The 23,416-nt window shown below is 38.8% G+C and overlaps 1 protein-coding gene across 3 annotated transcripts in view; it reads left to right on the forward strand.

Annotated features, from left to right (window-relative positions):
• Positions 1 to 23,416, forward strand: part of DOCK5 (dedicator of cytokinesis 5) — a 241,667-nt gene that overhangs the window by 33,994 nt on the left and 184,257 nt on the right. For all 3 annotated transcript variants that reach the window (XM_077152826.1, XM_077152828.1, XM_077152827.1), the window contains exon 2: positions 21,797 to 21,880. In XM_077152826.1, the coding sequence (XP_077008941.1) occupies positions 21,797 to 21,880 (84 nt within the window). The remainder of the gene's footprint in view (positions 1 to 21,796; positions 21,881 to 23,416) is intronic.

The raw sequence follows: 23,416 nt of genomic DNA on the forward strand, positions 1-23,416 counted from the left end.
TTCTTGAAAATTTTCTTATGCCATTTCCTTCTTAGCCAATTTAATCTGAAATTTCTAATAGATATTGGACCTTTGGGATTGATCGTCCTCTAATTCTCATCTCTTTTTCTATTGTCTTTCTCTTTCTTTTGCAGATACAACATTGCATCTTGTTTCTCGGGATATCAATGATAGTTTTTTTGTTTTTAAAGATTTTCTTAAATATTTGTACTTCCTCTCTCCCAGGTTTTGTTTGTTTTATGCTATAGTCTTTCATGTTGGAGAATTTCCCCAAATGTTTGCAGATCCTTGGCCATATATGAGAATGCAACGCTAAAAGCTGGTTGTGGATGCTGTGTGTATGACTGGCTTTTTGTTGCTGCTGTTGTTTGAGATTTTCAGATGTCTCTATGTATCGATCTGTCTTCAGGGCTGTTCTAGTTTGCTAGCTGCTGGAATGCAATATACCATAAACGGAATGGCTTTTAAAAGGGGAATGGAATAAGTTGCTAGTTTACAGTTCTAAGACCAAGAAAATGTCCCAATGAAAACAAGTCTATAGAAATGTCCAATTTAAGGCATCCAGGGAAAGATACCTTGGCTCAAGAAGGCCGACGATGCTCAGTGTTTCTCTCTCAGTTGGAAGGGCACATGGCGAACATGGCGACATCTGCAGGCTCTCACATGGCTCTACCAAAAAGGACTCCCTCCAAAAATGTTTCCTCTTTTAAAGGATTCCAGCAAGCAACTCCACCTTCAGTGGGTGGAGACACACCTCCATGGAAATCATCTAATCAAAAGTTACCTCCCACAGGTGGGTGGGTCACATCTTCCTGGAAACAATCAAAATGCTCCCACCCAGCAATACTGAATGAGGATCTAAAGAGCATGGCTTTTCTGGGGTCCACCACAGATTCAGACCGGCACAGGGGCTGTTCACATTTTCCAAGGAGAATATTTTCTAATTTCATCCCCAGGCAGGGCGAGCCCAGGCTGGCAGTGTTCTTGGACTTCAGTGGGGGAAGATAGTTGTGGTCCTCAGCACAGCGTAATATGCAGACGCCTTCGTCCTGTTTTTCAGTCCATCACCTCTCCCGTGCCTGGAGCCTCTGAGCCTGGCACATCTTTCATTCAGTTTTTACAGAGGATAAACTTCTCGTCTCCCGTGGGGTAGGAGCAGGGGTTGTTGTCCAGCAGTGTGGAGGGGTAGGGCTGTCATTCATTTATTCTGTCTTTCAAATTCTCCCTATATCGTGACACATTACACCCTATCCTCGCAGCCTTACTTTCCAGGCTGCCCATAAACGGAGCCCATCTCCCTAGGCATTTTATTTCTATAGTTATTTTTAAACAGCCACTCCTGTTAGATTAGGCTTGTATAATGTTTTTTTTTTCCCAGTTAAAACTAAACTTGATGTTTAAATCCCCTTGTGCATTTCTGTTTCCAGAGGATTATCTCCAATAAGTGGAATTACTGGGTCAAAGAAAAAGAATATTTTAAAAGCTTTAACGCTGTTCCTCCATGTCTTAAATTCCGTTTCCAGTGCTACTAATCATCATCCTCTCCATCACCTCATCATCACCCTTGTCACATCGGTTGAGCACTTACAGGTACTACGCTAAGTACCTCACATTCTCGTTCCAATTCATCCTCACTGCAATCCTGTGCAGAAGACACAGCCGTTAACTGGTTGGGCAGAAGAGGAAAGCAGGGGCTGAGAGAAGTTGAGTGACTTGCCCATGGGCCCAGAGCTAGTAGGTGGTGGAGCTAGGATTCCAGGGCAGATCCACCTGACGGTCTATATCCCGATCCTATCAGCTCACAAACCTCAGCGCTGTCCTCTGCTCCTGCTCACCAGTGCTGGTCCGCAGGGTGCTCAGGAGTGAACAGCTACACTCCCAGGCTTACCTGTCTCCTGCTCTCATCCCTCCGAGTCAGCAGAGAATCTTTCAAGACTTGGCTTTTGCTAGGGGGTTTCAAGTTTCTCAGAATGCTACATTTTCTTCAAGGACAAATTATGACTTGGTTTTCTTGCCTTCTTCGTGGTGACCCGGTTTGCATCTAATAAGGCTACCTCCAGGCTCTGGTATGTGGATAGAGCTGTGGTCGGGTTTTGAGGGTAGATAAAGGTTTTCCCTTCTTTACAATTCTCCAGAATTATTTCAGGGGCCATCTGAGAGGCAGACCATACTCCTGAGAGCCTCTGTCGTACAACTTATGAATAGTTCCCAAACCCCATCCTTGAAATGAATGGAATTTGTGATTCAGTTGGTCATATCTTGTTTACTTCTGGGATGGGTGGATATGATACCTCTCCTAGGAGACAAGTGGCCTTAGTCTTCCTCTAACTTATAGTCTTTTATTTTCTCAAATATAAATAGAAGAATGATATGCCTTATCTCTGTTTTACAGAAGTTCCGTGAAAATAAGATGATCTCTAAATTCTTTTCTTTTTTTTTTGTAAATCCTCTAATCAGATAGCATGAAAACCAGGAATCATAATTATTGCCACATGAGCACACTGAGACAAAACTCAATAGAAATAGTTTCTCTCTTTGTAACCTCCCTTTGTGCCAACTGTTCCTACCTTTCAGCAGAAAGTGAACCTGGGACTCGTGCTTATCATTAGCCAGCACACAACCCATACCAGCCAAAGAAGACTTTCATAAAGCCTGTGAGCCATCCATAATTTCCTTATTAAGACCAGGCTTCCCAATTGCAGCGAAGAATAAAATGATTGAGGACGTTGCCAAAAGGTGTCTTCTGTGCTTGGTGCCATTAGCAACTGTCCGTCCAGCAGCTGCCACCCTGTGTCCTCATGCACTCTCACCGCACTGCAAGTTCTGCTTGCCTGGTCTCCTGCTTTGGGGCCTCTGCTCTGGTCAGCTAAGTGGTTCCAAGGAAGGCCCTGGAACTCAGTATTTAGTTCATCCATCTTTTTTCAAGCCCATGGGTCAAGATTTAAAATATGCCTGCTGAGTCTTAGTCTCCCACACAAAGTACCCATGCTGGAGATTTTTGTGATTGAGAGAATAAATTATTGAAGGAGTTTTAAAATATCAAAAGGGAAGAATAAAAATGAAATGAGTGATATCGTCAAAAGAGGTAACCTTTTATTAAAAAATGTTTTGAATACACATTTATAAATTAAGATGGATCTAGGTCTTTTGTGCAGCATTTATTACCTTCAGACCTTTTCTGTTCTGTTTACTGCTACATTTCCAGCAACTAGAACAAGGCCCAATTATATGCAGTTAATACTTGACTGTATGAATGAATGAAGCATTTTTATCTTTAACATTTTTTGTGTTTCTCAAATTTTACACAATAACCTTGTGGTATTAATATTCTTTATAGAATCTGTTATATTAACAGGTTTCTGTCTTATATGCTATAGGAAATGTTGTATTTTATATTCATAAGAAAAAGAGCAAAGAAGTGTGACACTCTGAGTCTCATTCTCTTGCGGTTAGAAAAGGTACAGCTGAAACAAGGACAAATCTATCTTCAACGGGAGAGAGAAACATTAAAGTAGGTTGAGGGTTGTTGGAGAAGAACTTTCAGGTGTCAGGGCCAGGCTTCTCCGTGCACTGAGAGACAGACACAGCTTCATCTTTTTTCCCCTATAATTCATTAGCTGTCAAAGCAATCGGAAAGGAGGCTTCCAGGTCAAGATGGCGGCTTAACAACGTGCACATTTTAGTTCGTCCTCCAGAACAACTACTAAATAACCAGAAACAGTAAGAACAGCTCCCGGAGCCACAATAATGACCAGACACACAGCGTACCCCAGTCTGGACCAGCTGGACCGGCTGCGAGCACCCCCCAGAACCGTGAGTTCCCAAAGCTGCAGCGGCCAGTGCCCCTCCCCCACAGGCCGCTTCCCAGAGGGGAAAAGAAAGGACTTTACCAGCAGCAGGGACTGGGCACAATAAAACGCCAACTGTGGAACTAATTAACAAATTCTGACTACTAAAAATAGGCCCCCAGCTTAGGTGAACGTGATCAAAGCAGAGGTTGCTCATTTTTGCCCCGGTGCCAAGGGGGCAGGACTGACAGAAAAAGGGGAGAAAAAAAAAGAAGGAAACAGAGGTTTTTGTGGCTGTGTATCTACAAAGGCTTGACTGCCTCTGGATACAGTGGCAGGACTTTTCAGGTTGCAACTGCCCCAGGCATAGGCAGAAGTGAGCTCTTTTGGGGGCTTATCTGGAGCCTGTGCCTTCCCCAGGGGAGGGGTGAAGCCCCACCCAGGTGGAATCCCTCCATCAAGGAATTCAGACCCCAGGGCTTGGTAATTTGAAGCCATAAAAACCAGCCTACAACCTCTCCTCTGTCTCCACCATGCCCCCAGCAGGGAGAGTCTGCCAAAGTTAAAGGTACCGCATCATCTTATGCTGGTGGGACCTGCAGTCAGACAAGCGCCACACACAGGGCAGGATAAGAAAAACAGAGCCCAGAGACTTCACAGGAAAGTCTTTCAGCCTGCTGGGTCTCACCCTCAGGGAAAACCGATGCAGGTGACTCTTTCCTCCTGATAGGAGGCCAGTTTAGTCTGGGAAAATCTGGCTTGGGTATATAATATCTAAGTAGACTCTCCTAAGTGTGTGTGGGGGAGAGGCACCACACAAGCAGGGCAAGAAACAAGAAAACAAGAACTGAAAAATTCTCCTCTGTTAAATAAAGCTTAAGCTAAATGTCCAGATAAAGTTGAACGGAATGTCAAAGAACAGATAGACAATAAATTCATCCAGCAAGAAAACCGTAGATAAAAGAAGTGAAAGCAATCTCCAGAATAAACTAATTAAGGTAATTAAATGCCTAGACACTAGCAAAAAATAACAAATCGCACTAGGAAAAATTAAAGATATGGCCCAGTCAAAGGAACAAACCAACAATTCAAATGACATACAGGAGCTGAAACAATTAATTCAGAATGTACGAACAGACATGGAAAACCTCATCAAAAACCAAATCAATGAATTGAGGGAGGATATAAAGAAGGCAAGGAAAGAACAAAAAGAAGAAACTGAAAGTCTGAAAAAACAAATCACAGAACTTATGAGAATGAAAGACACAGTAGAAGAGATGAAAAAAACAATGGAAATCTACAATGGTAGATTTCGAGAGACAGAACATAGGATTTCTGAACTGGAGAACAGAACATCTGAAATCCAACAAGAAACAGAAACTATAGGGAAAAAAAATGGAAAAATATGAGCAGGGACTCAGGGAATTGAAAGACAATATGAAGCACACGAATATACGTGTTGTGGGTGTCCCAGAAGGAGAAGAGAATGGAAAAGGAGGAGAAAAACTAATGGAGGAAATTATCACTGAAAATTTCCCAAGTCTTATGAAAGACTTAAAATTACAGATCCAAGAAGTGCAGCATACCCCAAAGAGAATAGATCCAAATAGACATACTCTAAGACATTTAATAATCAGAATGTCAGAGGTCAAAGAGAAAGAGAGGATCTTGAAAGCAGCAAGAGAAAAGCAATCCATCACATACAAGGGAAGCCCAATAAGACTATGTGCAGATCTCTCAGCAGAAACCATGGAGGCGAGAAGACAGTGGGATAATATATTTAAATTATTAAAAGAGAAAAACTGCCAACCAAGAATTCTATACCCAGCAAAACTGTCCTTCAAAAATGAGGATGAAATTAAAACATTTTCAGACAAAAAGTCACTGAGAGAATTTGTGACCAAGAGACCAGCTCTGCAAGAAATACTAAAGGGAACACTAGAGACAGATACGAAGACAGAAGAGAGAGGTGTGGAGAAGAGTATAGAAAGGAAGACTATGAGTAAAAAGAAGGAAAATTAGATATGACATATAAAATCCAGAAGGCAAAATAGTAGAAGAAAGTACTATCCATGCAGTAATAACACTGAATGTTAATGGATTAAACTCTCCAATCAAAAGACATAGTTTGGCAGAATGGATTAAAAAACAGGACCCATCTATATGCTGTCTCTACTCAAAGGACACGAGGCCAAGGACACAAATGGACATTTACACACCAATGTTTATAGCAGCATTATTAAAAATTACCAAGAGATGGAAACAGCCAAAATGTCCATCAACAGACAGTTGGCTAAACAAACTGTGACATTTACATAAGATGGAATATTATGCAGCTGTAAGACAGAATAAAGCTATGAAGTATGTAACAACATGAATGGACCTTAAGGACATTATACTGAGTGGGATTAGCCAGAAACAAAAGAACAAATACTGTACGGTCTCACTGATATGAACTGACATTAATGAATAAACTTGGAATATTTCCTTGGTAACAGAGACCATCAGGAGATAGAAATAGGGTAAGATATTGGGTAATTGGAGCTGAAGGGATACAGATTGTGCAACAGGATTGAATATAAAAACTCAGAAATGGACAGCACAATATTACCTAATTGTAATACAATTATGTTAAAACACTGAATGAAGCTGCATGTGAGAATGATAGAGGGAGGAGGGCTGGGGCATAAATGAAATCACAAAGAAAGATAGATGGTAAAGATTGAGATGGTGTAATCTAGGAATGCCTAGAGTGTATAATGATAGTGACTAAATGTACAAATTTAAAAAATGTTTTTCATGGGGAAGAACAAAAGAATGTCATTACTGCAGTGTGCTGAAAATAGATGGTACTTAATATTTTAAAATTTCAACTAATGTGTGAGACTAAAGCAAAAAAAAAAAAGCAATCAGAAAGGCAATCTATGTGCTTTGTAACAAATCAAATAATACAGAGACTATAAAGAAAAAGTTACTGTCTCACTGGGGTTCACCCCCACCCTAGCCACCTTCTCAGGTGACTGGTGTTAAGAAGGTAGCTTATCTTCCAAACCTGTCTCGGTGTTCGCACAAGCCAGATGTGTGTAGTTGCTGCTGTTGCTTTAAAAAAAAAAAGGATTGAGCCTGTTACATACGTTACTCAGGTCAGACAATATAGATCTGACTCACTTTCTTTCAAAGATGACTAATTATCCATAGGATGTGTGTTCCATGAATCGTTTATTAATTGTTATTTCTGTTTTTCCTGGACCTTCAGATTATTTCCTGTTTTGTTGCCACTACAATTAATTCTTCAATAAATTTATTCATATTTCCTGAAATACTGATGCTCTTATTTCTGTTGACTCCCCCCCCCCCATTATTGCTGGGTTGAGAATATTTGTCAAATTATTTTCCAAGAGGTAAAGAGTGCGTTCACAATCCCACAACACTCTTTTGAGATGTCAGCTCTGACTCTCTGCTGGTACTCAGTAGCTATTGCAATCTGAGGATGGGAAATGACTTGATGTGATTTTTTAAACTTGTTTTTGTGAAGTTGAGTATCTTTTAAAATATATTAGTGATTTCCATTATTTTTGTATATTGGATAAGCTGGGAAGATTAATATTGTTTTCTTTCAGATGAATTGCCAATTATGCCAATACTCTTTATCAAGTCATTTTTCCCACTAAATTGAAATGTGTCTATAATAAATATTTGGACATTTTTCTAGACTATTTGATCCTGTTGATTTATTTGCCTATTTCTATGTCAGTGCAGGACTGTCTTGAGTAGATAGAAACTTTATAGAAAGTTTTAATGCCTTGAAAGAAGACCCCTTTTTTCAAAAATTTCTTGTCAATTCTTGAAAGTGTTTCTTAATAATTTTTTTTGAAAAACCCAGTTGAAATTCTGATCATCTTTATATCTAGCCTGGCGTATGTGCATGTTGTATTCATCGATTTGCGTTTTTATTATTAAGGAAACAAAATATGTTCATGGTTTTAAACAAACTATAGAGTAATAAGTAATGCTTTCTCTAATCTGCCAATCACAAGTTAGCAATTTATGGTGAAGGCTTGCAGACATTTTTCTGAGCTTTTGAAACATTCATTCATTCATTCCTAAACCCAAGGAACATAGCATAGATAGATATTGCAGTATGTTTTTTCCCATTTAGGACAAATTATAGACATGTTATCAGTAACTCTAATCCAGCAGTCATACATATACACAATTTTTTTTTTAAATATAGGCTTTGTAGTGTTCAATGTTATGGATTTACTGTGATCCATGTGAACAATTTTTCTGGTAGATATATAGCTTATTTCCAGTGTTTTCACATTTATAAACAATTCCACCATGTTCCGAGAGCATTATTGTGCAGGATTTTGAAAAACGGTGTTATAATACTAACCCATGTTAATTGTTGTATTAGTATTATTTAATCCCCACAACAGTTGTATTATGACATTTTACTTGTCCAACTTTATGCGTAAGGAAGGACTGGAGGCAAGGCAGTCTCTCAAGATCCAAGTTTTGTAATCTGAGTTGAATTGAGAAGAAAGAGAGAAGGAACTCGCTTGATATTTGACTCCAAGTCTCCCTTATAAAATGTCTTGTCTTTTGCTGCTTGCATGTGTCTAATGAAGGAAAGACTAAAATGGTAGGAGTGGAAATGGTAAGTGGTCTTAGGTGACCCCATAGGTGTCAAGCCTGAGTGACTGAACAAATTAAGTCATCAGCTATCTGAGTGAAAAGACTGGTTGTTTTTTCCCCTTTCTGTTATGATACTGTAAAAGATTTCCTCTGGGGCAAGAGGGTGGTTTGGGCATGGGAGTGGGGAGTAAAGTGTGTGTCCGTGTGTGTAAGGAAGAGAGGGAAGGGGGAGCTCGTTTGAATTTGCTTTCCAACCTCCCTTATAAGATGCCTTGCCTTGTGGCACTTGCATTCATCTGATCCTCTACGTGGGACGTACAGTAGAGCCAGAAGTTGGGACTGCTAACACTGTTCATTTGGAGCAAAGGCAATTACTGTAGTTTCTGCTCACCGCTGACCCATTACATTGAAGTAAAACATACTAATGTGGGAGAACAGGGAACATATTTTCCAGTAGTTTTAGAGCAAACCTGTATTCCTGATTGGCAAAATGTTTTTTTTTTTGTTTTTTTTGTTTTTTTTTTTATTAAAAAGCAAAAGATTGCTTGTTAAGTTAGGTTGTTATATTTCATGTATAGTATTTTCTTTTTATGAACATTTATGCCTAAAATAGTTGAATGCTTTGGGGCTGACTCAAGAGGCCTGCTGAATTTGCAAAACTTTCCACTATACTTTTGGTTATTTTTAAATATATGTGAAAAGAAACTGGATTTCAGGTGAATTTTTAAAAATATAAAATGATTATAATGAAATGCAACCCGAGAAATTTAGCTTCCGCATTTCTTCTAAAACTAAATCATTGAAATAACCTTTCTTCAGACTGGCAGAGAAATGTGATCAAAAAGAATTTGCTATATCTTCATTGTAATGATTCCAACTAATTATACCTCAAAGAGAAAATTTTGTTTGGTTGCTAAAATACTTTTATATGAAATAAGAAAATGTAAAGTTAGCTCCTCACATGTTCATAGATGTAGTGTTTATTTCTTAGCTTCTTTGGTTCATTCATTTATTTATTTATTCATTCATCGGACAGATGATAATTGATCATTTGGTTTTATTTCTCCACTGTGTTCATTGTTTACTTTAGAGGTACAGTTCAATACAGGGTGAAAATTATCATAAAGACTACTTATTAATGCTATTGATTGTATACTTTGGATGGACAGTATGTGTGCGAAGCTATCTCAATAAAAGTATTTTTTTAAAAAAGGCCATTTAGGTGGACTTTGAAAAAATTGTTTCAGCTGTTTTTCCTTGTCTGAGATCTGCAGCTCGGTCATTTTAAGCAAGCCCTTCATTCTAGTTCTTAGTTTTCTTATAAGTTAAAAGAGCAGTTAGATCTAAAATTTTTGTTAAAGTTTCTTCCAGTTCTAAAGGTCTGAAAATTTAAAAATAAAATAAAATGAAAGTTTTGTGGGCATTATCAATGTGGCATGTGGTTTCCAAAATGCATTTGTATTGACAGTGATTGAAAATGAATCTGAAGACCTGAATTTGAGTCTCCGTTCTGCCTCCTACTTAGTGGTATAAAGGTAGTAAACAGTAATTGAGGGCTTACTGTGTGCCAGGTGTAGATTTAATTGCTTTGACAATTACATAATACTACCTCCTTTCTGCAAACCCTTTAATCTCTCAGGTATTATATTTCTTCAGCTGTGAAATGAAGACCCTGTTAGCTCTTCTTAGTTGGTTTGTGTAAGGCCAAATACAGTAGTGCAGAGGTTCTCCCAGTGAGGCCCCTGAGCTGACAGATTCTGCACTACCTGGGAACATGTAAATAATGTGACTCCTAGAGCCTCATTCTAAACTTGCTGAATAAAATATTCTAGGGGTGGGACGCAGCACCAACCTGTGCTTCAGCAAGCCCTTTAGGTGATTCTGATGCGAGCTAAAGTTTGTGAACCATTAGAATCATGTATATGAAGGCGTTTGTTAATGTCAGGACTTATATCAAAGGTTTTTTTGTTGTTATGCATACTCCTCCCCTCCAGTTTCCTAAATACTTGTATATTGTCTCTTTATCTTGATCTGTCTAGATGTATCCACCTATCATCTATTATTCTGAGCAGTGGGAAGGGAGGGTAGCAGGTTTTTGTTGTTTTAATTAAATACTAAATACGTGAAAGAATTAATTTGTAACATTTCTAAAGAACATGAAGAATAATAAAATAATAATAATAATAAAATACTCATGTATCCCCATACAGTGATTTGCAAAAAAGGATTCTCTGTGAAATAATAATGTTCACAGGATAATATCATTATATAAAATTCAAAACCCACACTTTTCCTTACTTCTCTGACCCCAGTACCACCCTGGAGAGATATCCAGACCCTGAATTTAGTGTATTCTGGAGGTGGACATGTCATGAATTTAGTGTACTTAATTACCGTGATTTCTTTCTCCTAGTTCATGTGTTTGTGTGTCTTCAAAAAATTCACTCAGTTTTACAGGGTTTTGAGTTGTATGCCAGAGATACTCTGGGATACTGGTTTCCAAACTATTTCAGTAGCTAGTCTATAAGGAGAAATGTACTTTCCGTCATAACCTAGCAATTTCAAATTGTATAGAAAATAAAGAAATTTGGTGGAGTTTTGTATATTGACTTTGGGTCCCGAAACCTCCCTAAACTCACTTATTCGTTGTAGTAACTTTTTTGTAAATTCCTTAGGATTTTCTATATAGACAGTCATGTTGTTTGCAAATAATCACAGCTTTATTTCACCCTTTCAAACCAGTTAAGTTTTCTTGCAGACTTCCCTGACTTGTTCCTGATATTAAGGGAATGCATTTAATATTTAACAGTTAAGTATGACCTTTGCTGTAGGTACATCGTGAATATTCCTTATCATATTGAGGAAATTCCCTTCTATTCCTCGTTTGTTATCAGTTTCTATCACAAATAGATGTTGGAGTTAGCCTTTTCTGCACCTATTAAGATAATCATACTTTTTTTTCCCTTTTATTAGTCTTCATATGGTGGATTACACTAACTTTTGAATGAATTCTTGGGTTATTTATAGATGTATTGTTTAGTTTCCAAATATTTTGGAATTTTCTAAGTATCATTTTATTATTGATTTTTAATCTAATCCTGGAGTCAAAGAACATACTTTGTATTCTTTGAATCTTAAATTAATTGAGGCTTGTTCTGTGACATGATCTATATCTTTTCTGGGTCTGTTCCTACTGATTAATTTTTCTCCTAATTATAGGTGACCTGTCACTTCTTTGCATATCTAGTAACTTTAGATTGAATGTTAGATGTTATGCATTTTACCTTGTTGGGTGTTTGAGCCTTGTTCTGGGATGCAGTTATTAGAAAACTACTTTATCCTTTTCAGGTTTATGTTCACGCCTTGCTAGGCAGTACCAGCACAGTTTATACTCTAGAGCTAAGGTGGCTGCACTACTGAGACAAAACCCTCTGACTATTCAGCCTTGTGCCCCATGTATTATTACTCAGCTTTTGACTCTGTCTGGGAAAGTGAACTGTTCCCAGCTCCGAGCGAGGGTTGGGAGTTGTTCTTTTTGCTCTTTTCTCATTGTTCTTTCTTTGACTTCAGGGATTTCCTTCACATTGCTGATAGGTATCCTGCTAAAAACTCCAAGAGCTAAAAGCTCTGTCCTTTTTGGTTCTCTGCCTTGCATGTTTTGGCCGCTGTGACCTCCCTGAATTCTCAACTGTCTTTTCTCATCTTGGGGTGACGTCTTTGCTGTTTGGGTTTTTCCTCCCTGTGATGTGGCCTCAGAACTTTCCAAGCAGTAAGCAGACAGACATAGACGTACATTGTTAATTTCTCTCCTCCTCCACCATCACTGCCTTGTGCTGTTTGTTCACTGTATGAAAACCATTGCATCATTTATTTTGTCCAGTTTTTAGTTGTTAAAGGTAAAATGGTTAATCTGGTCTCTGATAACCTACTACAGCCACAAGTGGAAGTGAAATATGAATTTTTTTAGGAAGAAAACTATTCTGAGTTTATACTAATTTCCAATTTCCATAGATTATCTCGTAGTTTTTACATAAGGATTTTGCTTTTATGCTTATCTTTCTTTTCTCTTATGCTGGAAAATCTTGATTCCAAAGATATTACCATAATTACTCGTTTTAGTGTTTCTTTTTCATTTTAGTTAAGTGTAGTAGAAAAAATACCAAATCACAAGATATCACTTTACAAAAAGATGAAGTTGCTTGTTTAAGAGTCCAGGATAGTGGCTTTTTGGCAAAGTTGGATAAATTATCTTCATTGGCCTGACTACAATTTTGTTTCATCTTGGTCCATCACTTTTCAGCTTCATATACATAAGTATGTGTGTATGTGTGTATATGCATAACTCCTGAGCTTCCATTTCTTTACTTAGGAAACAAGGAGAGATTTGGCCACATGACTTCTTAGATTTCTTCAATTTCTCTTAGGATATATATCTCCACATGCACTCTTTTCTCTCTGTGGTTCCTGCAAGGTGTGATGACTTTGGTATATATAATAATGAAGAAGCTGAGATTTAGTTTTAAGACCCTTGTCAATGTGATCCATAATTTAAGGCCAGAGCTTGCCCTCTCATAGGACCTAGACTGAAAATTATGCTGAAAAGTACGTCCAGGTCAGAAGCTACTGCTGTTGTAGTCTCCTTTTCAGGCTGATGTTTTTTAATTAATGGGTTTTGCAGCCTGGTTGGGGATCATTCATTTTCTCAGTGGAATGTGTTTTGTCTCAGATTCATAAATATGTGGAGAAAATTGTCACTCATCTCTTTGGCTACCGGTTAAAAGTGCTTTATCTAGATTCCACGGTGATCTCTGACTTTTATTTTCAAGTTCTTTGTTTGTCAGTGTGATTTCTACCCATAACTTAGGTGCAGTATGCTTGGCAAAATCTTGGGTCTAACAATTTTTATCTTACATCTGTTTAATTTTTATTTAATAAGAACACATGCCAAGGAGAACCTGATAATAATACCCTTATTTGATTTGGCAGAAGGGGTGCTGGGCTTGTTGGTTAGTTTTTTTCCCTGTCATCATTAAAACCCTGCCTGCGTTGCCCTCAGATTTTTTTCCTTTTACTTTTCCTATTTCCCTTAACAAGAAAGAGGGCAACTGAAAAGCATAAAAACTCCTAAAGTTGTAGGCATAAATAGCACTAGAATGTTTAATATTCTTTCGAGACTGAGAATATGATACTGAGCAAATAATTGAGGGCATCACATGTATCTGACTAACACCCTGATTCCTCAGGTGAATAACTACAGAAAAACTGACAAGGGGCAGCAAGAAAATGGAAAAAAAAATGTTAAAATATTCCCCAACCTTAGTTCTGCTTCTTAGGGGAGCTCTTAGTTGCCTGCAAGAAATAATGGCTTTGTTATTCTCAAGGACATCTGCAGTTCCCTGTTGGACACCCTGAACCTTGGAAGGATTGTTGAGGCTGACTACTTTTATTGCATCTGTAATCTTTTCTGATTTCCGGTTTCACTGAATGACTTCCACTGAATTATTGGTGAGCATAGTAATGTCACCACTCTCAAAGTGGGAAGGTGGGCAGGGCAGATATGGGGAAGAGGAAAAGGGGGAGGCAATTGCCATTTATTCAGTGCCTAGTAGATGTGAGTCACAGTTTTAGGTACTCTGCATAATTTTCCTTTTGGGGCTTCACAAAACCATACGGAGAATGTGCCATTGCCTCCTTTTTTTTTTTTTTTTTTTTTTTTTTTACATGGGGTAACTGTGGGGAAAAGCTCCTATGTTGGTAGAGTGTGGAGAGTTTTTGTTCTATAATTAAAAATGTGACATATATGCCAATGGAATTGAATTGAGGGTTCATTTTGACAAGAGTGCCAAGTCAACTCAATGGGGAAAGAAAAGTGTTTTTGACAATGGTGCTGGAAAACTGAATATGCATATGCAAAAGAACATAGGTTCCCTACCTCACACCAGCTACAAAAATCAACCCAAAATGGATCAAAGACCTCAATATAAGAACCAAAATATAAAATTCTTAGGGGGAAACATTAGGAAGTATCTTCAGGATCATGTGTGAGGCAGTGGTCTCTTAGTGTCTACGACAAAAGCCTGAGCAACAAAAAGAAAAGATCGGTAAATGGGGACTTGATAAAAATTTATGACTTTTGTGTATCAAAGGATTCAGCCTGAAAGCAAAAAGACAGCCTAGAGAATGTTATAAGTTATTTGGAAACTACATATCTGATACAGGTTAAATATCCAAAATATATAAAGAAGTCCTACAACTCAACAACAAAAAGACAATCCAATTAAAAATGGGGAAAAGATTTGGATAGGCATTTCTCCAGAGTTGACAAACAAATTACCAATAAGCATATGAAAAGATTCTCAATATCATTAGCCATTAGGGAAATGCAAAGCAAAACCACAATTTGATGCCATTTCACACTCACTAGAATGGCTCCTGTTAAAAAAAAAAGAGGAAAGTAATAAGTGTTGGAAAGGATGTAGAAAAATAGGAACACATTCATTCATTGCTGGTGGGAATGTAAAATGGTATAGCTTTCATGGAAGATGGTTGGTGGCTCCTCAGAAAGTTAAGTATAGAATTATATAGTACCCAGCAGTTCTAATTCTAGCTATATATCCAAAAGAATTGAAAGCAGGGACTCAAACAGATATTTTCCTACTGATGTTTCACAGTTGCCAAAAAATGGAAGCAATATAAATGTCCATTAGCCAATAAATGGATAAACAAAGTATGGCATTTTTTTAAGAATATTATTTAGTTGTAAAAAGTAATGAAGTTTTGATGCATGTGACGTGGCTGAACCTTGAAAACATCATATTGAATGAAATAAGCCAGACACAAAAGGACAAATACTATATGATCTCACGGATATGAAATAATTAGAATGAGCAAATTCATAGAATCAGAAACTAGTATACAGGTTACCAGGATCTGGGCTGGGGTTAGGGAATGAGGAATTAAGTTAATACTTAATTGGTACAGATTTTCTGTTTGGGGTGATGGGAAACTTTGGTAATGGATGGTGATGTTGGTAACACAATATTGTGAATGTAGTTAATCCTACTGAATTAAATATTTGAATGTGTTTTGAAGGGGAAATTTTAGGTTATATTTATGTACCTAGAGTAACAGTTTGACAAAGACCATAGGATTATTCAACACAGTGGACCCAAATGTAAATTATGGATCAAATAGTTAATAGTATAATATAGTATAATAAGATTGTTTTATCAACCATAACAAAATTACCACACTATTGCAAATTGTTAATAATACGAAAAATTGTACATGTGGGTGGGTATAGGGTAATTCTGTATTTTCTGCATGATTTTTCTCTAAAATACAACTTCTCTAATAAAAATGCATAAATGAAAAAAAACATGGCTTAGAGATAATCGTTGGTACCAGTGATGTAATCAATAAACCATAGTTGAGTCTCTATCTGAACAATATCTGTCCAGTTAAAGATATTTATCTACTCATCTACAAATATATAAATTCCTTAAGAGATAAATTTCTATATAATAACTAATAAGTTGGACGTTAAGTCCTCCGTTTTCCTAAGTGGTGTAGAGGATGGAGTTTGAGAATCCTGTAAGAGTCCTTGTGAAATACTGTTGGTGAATAGTATAAGCCCATGCTCTCATCTGATTGTCCCCAGCCTGAATAGGTCTGAGTCGAGAGGAAGTACGCTGACCATCTCACTGGAAATGACTAGTTGGAGCTTAACTGGAGTTATCTATCTAAAACCTTGGGTTTTTATTTCTTAATGTAATTACTGCTATTGAATTTGATTCTTGGCTCTGTATAATATTATGAAGTTTAATGAGCAAAAGAAAATAAAAATCCATTTAGCCTATTCCATGATATCATTGTATTAAAACCAGTATGAAGATCAACAATGAGATGTGCAGCTTTAGTTTTTGGAATACTGCTTTGGTTTGTTAATGCTACTGGAAGTGCAATACACAGGAAATGGAATGCCTTTTTAAAAGGGAATTTATTTCCTGGTGCCTGCCCGTGCAAAGAAAAAAACGGGGGGGAGGATTTATGAAGTCACAAGTTTATAGTTCTGAGTCCATAAAAAATGTCCAAACTAAGGTATCCAGAGAAAGGTACCTTCACTCAAGAAAGGGCTGATGATGTTTGAGGTTTCTGTGTTAGCTGGTAAGGCACATGGTGACATCTGCTAGCTTTTTCTCTTGACTTCTCATTTCAGAAGACTTCCATGAGGGTGTTTTCCTTCTGTATCTCTGAAGGTCTCTTGTCTGTGTCAGCTCTGAAGCTTTTTCCAAAATGGTTCCGTCTGAAAGGACTCCAGTAGGCAGATTAAGACCTATTGTGATTTGGTGGAGATACCTCTCTTTGGTAACCACCTAATCAAAAAAGTCCCACCCACAATTGGGTGGATCATATTTCCATGTGACCAACTTAATCAAAAAGATCCCACTTTACAATATAAAATCAGGGTTAAAGAGCATGGCTTTTCTGGGGTACACAACAGTTTCAAACCAGCACAAATACTAATAACTGGACCTAGGAAGATCAAGAAAATAATGAAAAATAAATAACTTGGATCATCTTTATAATATTCTAAATAGTGTACACCTCAAATTGAGATCTCTGCTGGTATATTTGCTGGAATCTTTCTTTCATAGTTTCTATCAAATGACCTGTAAAAAATGTAATGTTTTCATTATTCTTCTGGGGTTTGTAATTAGAAGATTCACGAAAGAACAAGATTTATTTGAAAGATTAATTACTAGGCACTCAAGGATTCTTCTTGTCAAAACTCTACTCATCTTGCAGCCAATAAATCTATTCTGTTGGTTTCTTATTGCATAATCCAAAGATTTCATGCTTGGTTTTTTTTGTTGTTTGTTTGTTTTTTTCCTGTCAGGATAGGTCTGGTTTAAAGGAGAAAGCTAAATCTCGGATTTGGTGAAATGCAAACTATTTTGCATTTGTAGACATACGGTCTTGTCTGCTTGGTTCTGCAAAATTATACTCTCCTGATGTAAACAGTAAGCTGCTTAGGGAAGAATTCCAGCAATTTATCTTTCACATCCTTGCACATAGCAGCCAGTTAGGTGATTTATATACAGTGACTCCCTGTTCTTGTTTAATTCCTCCAGACAAAACAAGCGATTGTGGTGGTGCTGGCTAGTTCAAAACGGCACAACTTGTTTCTCGTGCCTCTAATCTTCACCTCACGAGTCAGAAGATGCTAGAGCCCAGCGAACCTTTGTAGTCATCTGCTCTGATGCCTATTTTACAATTGAGAAACCGAGGCTCAGTATCTCATTCAAGGCCATATAGTTTCTAAGTGTTACAACTAAATCTCGAATTTAGTTTTGCTTGTTCCAAACATTTTCATTTGTCTCACTTTTCTTTGAGTTACTCGCATTTCAGGTAGAAAAATATTAAGTGCATTTGTTTACTCCTATTCTCTAAATAGCATGAGGCTAGCAGACAGAAGTAATCATCAGTGATTAGTTTGTATGTTAAGGCTTGTTTTTAGAAGTGAGATTCTCATCTAATGAAATAAGAAATCTAAGGCTTGAAAAAATACTCAGAATCTATTAGGCTCTTCTTTTTGTTCCTAAGCTACTCCAGGTAAAGCGACCTTCCCACTCAGAGTCATACGTCACCATTCAGGAATGGCCCAGTTAAATGTGGTGAATGGTTCATGATGAGACCAAGCTTTTAGAAGCAGCTCTGCCATTTGTGTGCTTGCTGCCTTGGACAAGGGACTTTGCCCTTTGAGTCTCGGTTGCCTCATTTAGTACTCAGCACCCACTCCTTAGGGCTACTCTGATGTATAGTATATGAAAGTGAAACTATAAAATACAATGTAAATATTTGAGGTGTATTTGAGTGGGGGTGGGGAGGGCATCATCTGAAGTGCAAAGTTGGAATGAGTAGGTGGCAGCCCTGAGTGCTTTGAAATCTTGCTAAAACGTTATCAAAGACAGAAAACAGATTATATAAATGTCCTTCAGTGAGTTTTCACTCCACTGAATGGCAGTGTGGAAGGGGTGTGCTTCCTGAGTATATCTCTTTGAAAGCTTGGATTTGAAGGCAGTTCTCTCTTGTGTGAGAAGTAGAAAGTGGCAGGAAATGTGATTTTGATGTCCCTTTCTTGAATACCACAACTACTTCTACTGAGGAAAGCAAAAACATATATCTTTGAGTTTGGGGGAGAAGTAGTGAATAACTGAACTGATTGGTAGATTTTATAAAATGAATACAAATAATTCTGTTAAAAACTCATTATTTTACCTTATGCATATCTTCTCTGGGTCTAAACCAGTACCTAGTAATGTGAAAGACAAAAAAGTAAATTGTAACAAGGCCCCTGTTCATTAGAGGTTTACACTGTAATTGGTGTCTGAAAATGAGGTGAGATTATCTGTGATTAAATACCCAAACTTTTAGAAGGAAAACTTGTAGGAAATCAGAGAAAAAAGAGATCTATGTAGGATGATAGGAAGTCAGTAGCTGTTTGTCAGCTTGAATTGTGGGCATGGGATTTGGATTGTTACAAAGAAAAAGACTGTCGTTGCAGGCAGGGATAAATCATGGATTGAGCACAGTACTTAAGGGAGAGTGTGAGTCTTGACTGGAGCAGAGGAGAAAATTCAGCAGATAGTGGAAGCAATGGTGGATATCCAAAGCGGGGACAATTTCTGGGACACTCTAATTGTCAGGTGTAGGAATCCAGGTTTTAAGGAAGTTTTATGGGTGTATGGTGCGTGTGTGTGTGTTTGCAGCACTCCACGATAGGTGTTTGTGCTTGGAGCTACCAGTGCTACCAGGTGCCTTTGAGAACTTCTTACTTCCCTGATCTTTTAAAACCAGGAAGAAATGAAGTTTGGTCGTTACACCAACACGCTGTGACACAGTGACCTCACCACTTCCTGTTTCCATCTGAGAGGGGGCCAGCTGAAGGAACCACTTCAGTGAAAGGCAGTGAGTGGGAATTAGGGTGTGAGGTCTACATTTTCTGAAGAGAACCAGTCACATAATGTTCAGAACATTTAAGTAGCAGCAAGATGAAGGAGTTGGAACTTCAGTGGATAGCAGCTGTTGTGGTCCTGCGACCCGCGAACAGGTCTAGGGATTAGGAATCAACTTCTGAATTCTCTTGTTTCGCCTAATCTACATCATTACCTTAAAAAAGATGCATTCTTCCTTTCTGACAAGCCAATCTTTATTCTATATTCATCATGGTCTTGAAGCTTCATAGTAAATAAATTCCAGCATTATTCATCCAGGTTTCTGAGCCAAGACTGCAGAAAGAACAGTACGTGGATGACTCCCTTCCAAAAGGAAAGGCCCCTTGAAAACGACGTGGCCAAAGTCTCTTTCAGTAATAGACTGACTGTGACCTAAGGGGAAATCTGCTGCCAGCGTCCACTGCTGCAGGGGTAGGATGCATTGCAGGCTCTGCTGCAGGGGTAGGATGCATTGCAGGCTCAGGAGAAGGCAGTGCATGCCCAGGGTGGACATCAGAGACACCTTTCTTCCCTGGTTATGGGCAGGGATTTTCAAATGACCACTGTAGGGTACCGAAGGTGAATGGAGGTAGCATCCTCACGCACTCATCGAGTCCACGACAATGGCGAATATCGTGGGTTCCTTGGTTGGTCAGTTAAATGGCCAGAACTGAATCTCTAAGGTGATTCTTTTTCCTGGACCGAATCTCTAAGGTGATTCTTTTTCCCGGAAGGAGGCACATCCCTCCTCGGGAGAATGAGGACCAGAAATAAATCTTTTTTTTTTTAAAGCGACTTCACTGAAGTATAATTTAAGCAGACAAAATTCATCCGTTTTAGGTATGCAATTCAATAACTTTTAGTAACTTTATAGAGAGTTGGGTAACCATTAGGACAAACCAGTTTTAGGACATTTACATCTTCCCCCAAAAGATCCCTAGTGCCTGATTGCGGTCGCTCACTGTCCCTCAGCCCTGGACAACGAGGGGTCAGCTGCTGTCCATGGCTCCTTCCTGTCCTCCTCCAGCTTCTGGGGGCTGGTGCCTTGCTTGGCCTGAGGCTGCTTCGTGCCAGTCTCTGCCTCCATCTTCACAGGTGTTGTGTGTCTCTCAAAACTCGCCCTGCCTCTCTCTTATAAGGATGCATGTGATTACATTTGAGGGCTACCTGGATAATCCAGGAAAAAAAACCTGTCTAAGGTTATTAACTTAATCACATCTCTGACCATCTTGGAAATAGTGTAGAAAAGTTCATGTTTAAATTTGTAAGAAACTGCCAAACTGTTTTCTGCGGTGGCTGTACCATTTTTTCCATTGCTATCAAAAATGTCTGAGCATTCCAGTTTTTCCACATTCTTGCCAGTTGTCTGTCTTTTTAAATTATAGCTGTTCTTGCGGGTACAAAGTGGTATCTCCTTGTGGTTTTAATTTGCATTTCCCTGATGATTAATAAAGTTGAATGTGTTTTCATGTGATTGTTAGTCATTCATATATGTATTCTGTGGTAAAAAAAAATGTCTATTCAAAGCTCTCGCCAAGGAGTTTTAAGTTAGTCCTCTGAGTTTTACAACCTTACCCAGCCATTTCCAGTCCTATGGACTATGGTGATTGAAGTAACCCTAGTCAGGTAAGGGTAAGCTGTGTCCCAGAGTGCCTAGGATTGGGGCCAGTCAGCCCCCTCTGCATTGTTCTGTGTGCTAGTCTTACAGAGGGTAGATGGGACTCATTGGTGGCCTTTGGCTTGGGGTCAGGAAGATGGCCCAACCCTCCCCCTCATGCCCTGGAAATTATCAGCCCAGTGATGTTGCAGGCTGGCTATTGTCTGATGAATGAGGAGTCCACAGAGTCCACAGTGTAGCCTGTGCTTTTCTTTCACAATTTTATTTAAGTAGCGGTGTCTGTGATTATATATTTAAAGTCTTTCTTCCTCCCCTAGATTGTTAAGTTCCTTGAGGGCAGGGACTGTGTCTTTGTGTTTCACCCTTATCGCCAGGTTCTGACAGTATGCAATCAGTAGGCAATCAGTCAATATTTGTTGAATGGATGAATGCCTGTAACACACCAACAGTGGGGGGCAGTGCAAGGGTGACTCAGTGGTAGAATACTTGCCTGCCATGCAAGTATTCTTTTGTATTTTGGACCTGGGTTCAATTCCCAGACCCTGTACCTCCTAAAAGAAAAAAACAGATGAACAAACGTCAGCAGTGGAGGTCCAGGACGTGGCTCTCTGCTTTACAACAGGTGATCAAATGGGATCACTAAAGACAGTGCTGTTTGTTGAGTAAATAGTTCACCCATCACTGAATGTGCTATTTAATGACTTTTTTTTTAATTGCCACTGATGCCATTTCCCCTTTTTGTCTCTCCTTTCCAGCAATCTATAATTATAATGCCTCTCAAGATGTGGAGCTCTCCTTGCAGATTGGTGACACGGTTCACATTCTGGAGATGTATGAGGGTAAGTCTGGATGATTTTCTAGCAAACTGGGGGAAGGAATATAACAGAAGTTGCTTATTAGTAAGGCACTTAGTGCAAACATCACCTGCTTTACTTTCTGCAGTGATGCTGGTAAGAATCCAGGAAGTATTTAGGTTGTCCAGTTTCATACTGTGGGTGATTGCAGAACACTCAGCTGAAGACATGAGCACAAACATGCCAGGCCCCAGAGTCACAGGCGAAGGCACTGTTGTGTCCCCACCACTAGATGCAGAATGTCAGATGCAGCGTTGGCTTGCGAGGAGACCCGTGGGGCAATAGGCTGGCTGGCGATAGCTCTAAGGGAGTTTACTGATTAGGTGTCTTTTCCTACTCAGCCCTAAATGTTTCCAGGCTGGAGAAGAAATGAGGGAGCTGATTTTCCGGTATTGCTGAGATTCTCTTAGGAATTAGGTCAGGACTGCAGAGCCCAGAAATCCTACTACTGCGTTTTTTCCTACAAGGTTGGGGGTGGGGTGGCAGTTCCAGTTAAACCATTATTAGTAGGCAATAGGGCAGTACTCAGGGTTCCTGGTTTGTCTGAACAGCACAGGTCACGTCTGCCGTATACCGCCAGGCTTTTAGTTTCCATCCTGATTCTTTGTAATCTAGGGTGAGTAGGTCCTAGATTTGTAATCTAGGTACCCACACTCGTAATCTAAACTCCCACACCCAACAAAAGTACATCCAGGTCACTGAAGTTGAGAACAAAACAAAGAAGGCCATTTACTCACTCTGGAGGTTGGAGTAGGAATGAATTGGGAAGCCAGGCAGATTTATCATCTCTAGGGGAAGACTTTTGTCTCCCTGGCTCCATTCTGACAGAATTTCCCTGTCAGAAATTTCAGGGTCCAGCCTGCAAATATTTGGAATAGCAATGATGGTCATCTCGAATCTGATGCACATTTCTGGGGTCGGGCAGGAAGATGCAGATTGGAAAAGAGAAGATGGGAACTAGGAAGTAAAGAGACAGGGTTAGACCACGGAAAAACTAAGTCATCTACCTAATTAGAACATAGATTCTGCTAATACTGCTGCTTCTCTTTACTTTTGGGCAGAGTGTTGGGGTTTTCCCTTCCACACAACTCAAAGTGTAATCACGTAGGTCTTGGAGGCAGGGAGAGGGGAGGGCGGGCTTTGTGGTATCTTCCCTTTCCATTCTCTTTTGCTATCATCCTTACCATCTCAGGGCCAGCCAAGATTTGACTCTATGGTGTCCCTAAACCATATTTCCGACATTTTTTTTGTGGAAAACATAGTTCTTTCAAACCTTCTTAAGTCATACCTCTGTGTCGGGGAATAGATTATCTTTATCTAGTCTTGTGAGCATACATTTTCCACTTGTGCAGCAGGCAAAAAGCATATATTCAATTTTTGCAACTCTTCCACATGGGCTTGGAAAGAATATATATTTTAGAAGCATCAGGTGCAAAGTTCTATGTATGACAACTAGATTCTAGTTTCTTAATTATTTTACCATAGTTGCTTATGCTAACTTACTTTTTTCTGCTTTTATTG

Source organism: Tamandua tetradactyla, chromosome 3 (assembly GCF_023851605.1).
Source record: "Tamandua tetradactyla isolate mTamTet1 chromosome 3, mTamTet1.pri, whole genome shotgun sequence".
NCBI classification, from domain to species: Eukaryota; Metazoa; Chordata; class Mammalia; order Pilosa; family Myrmecophagidae; genus Tamandua; species Tamandua tetradactyla.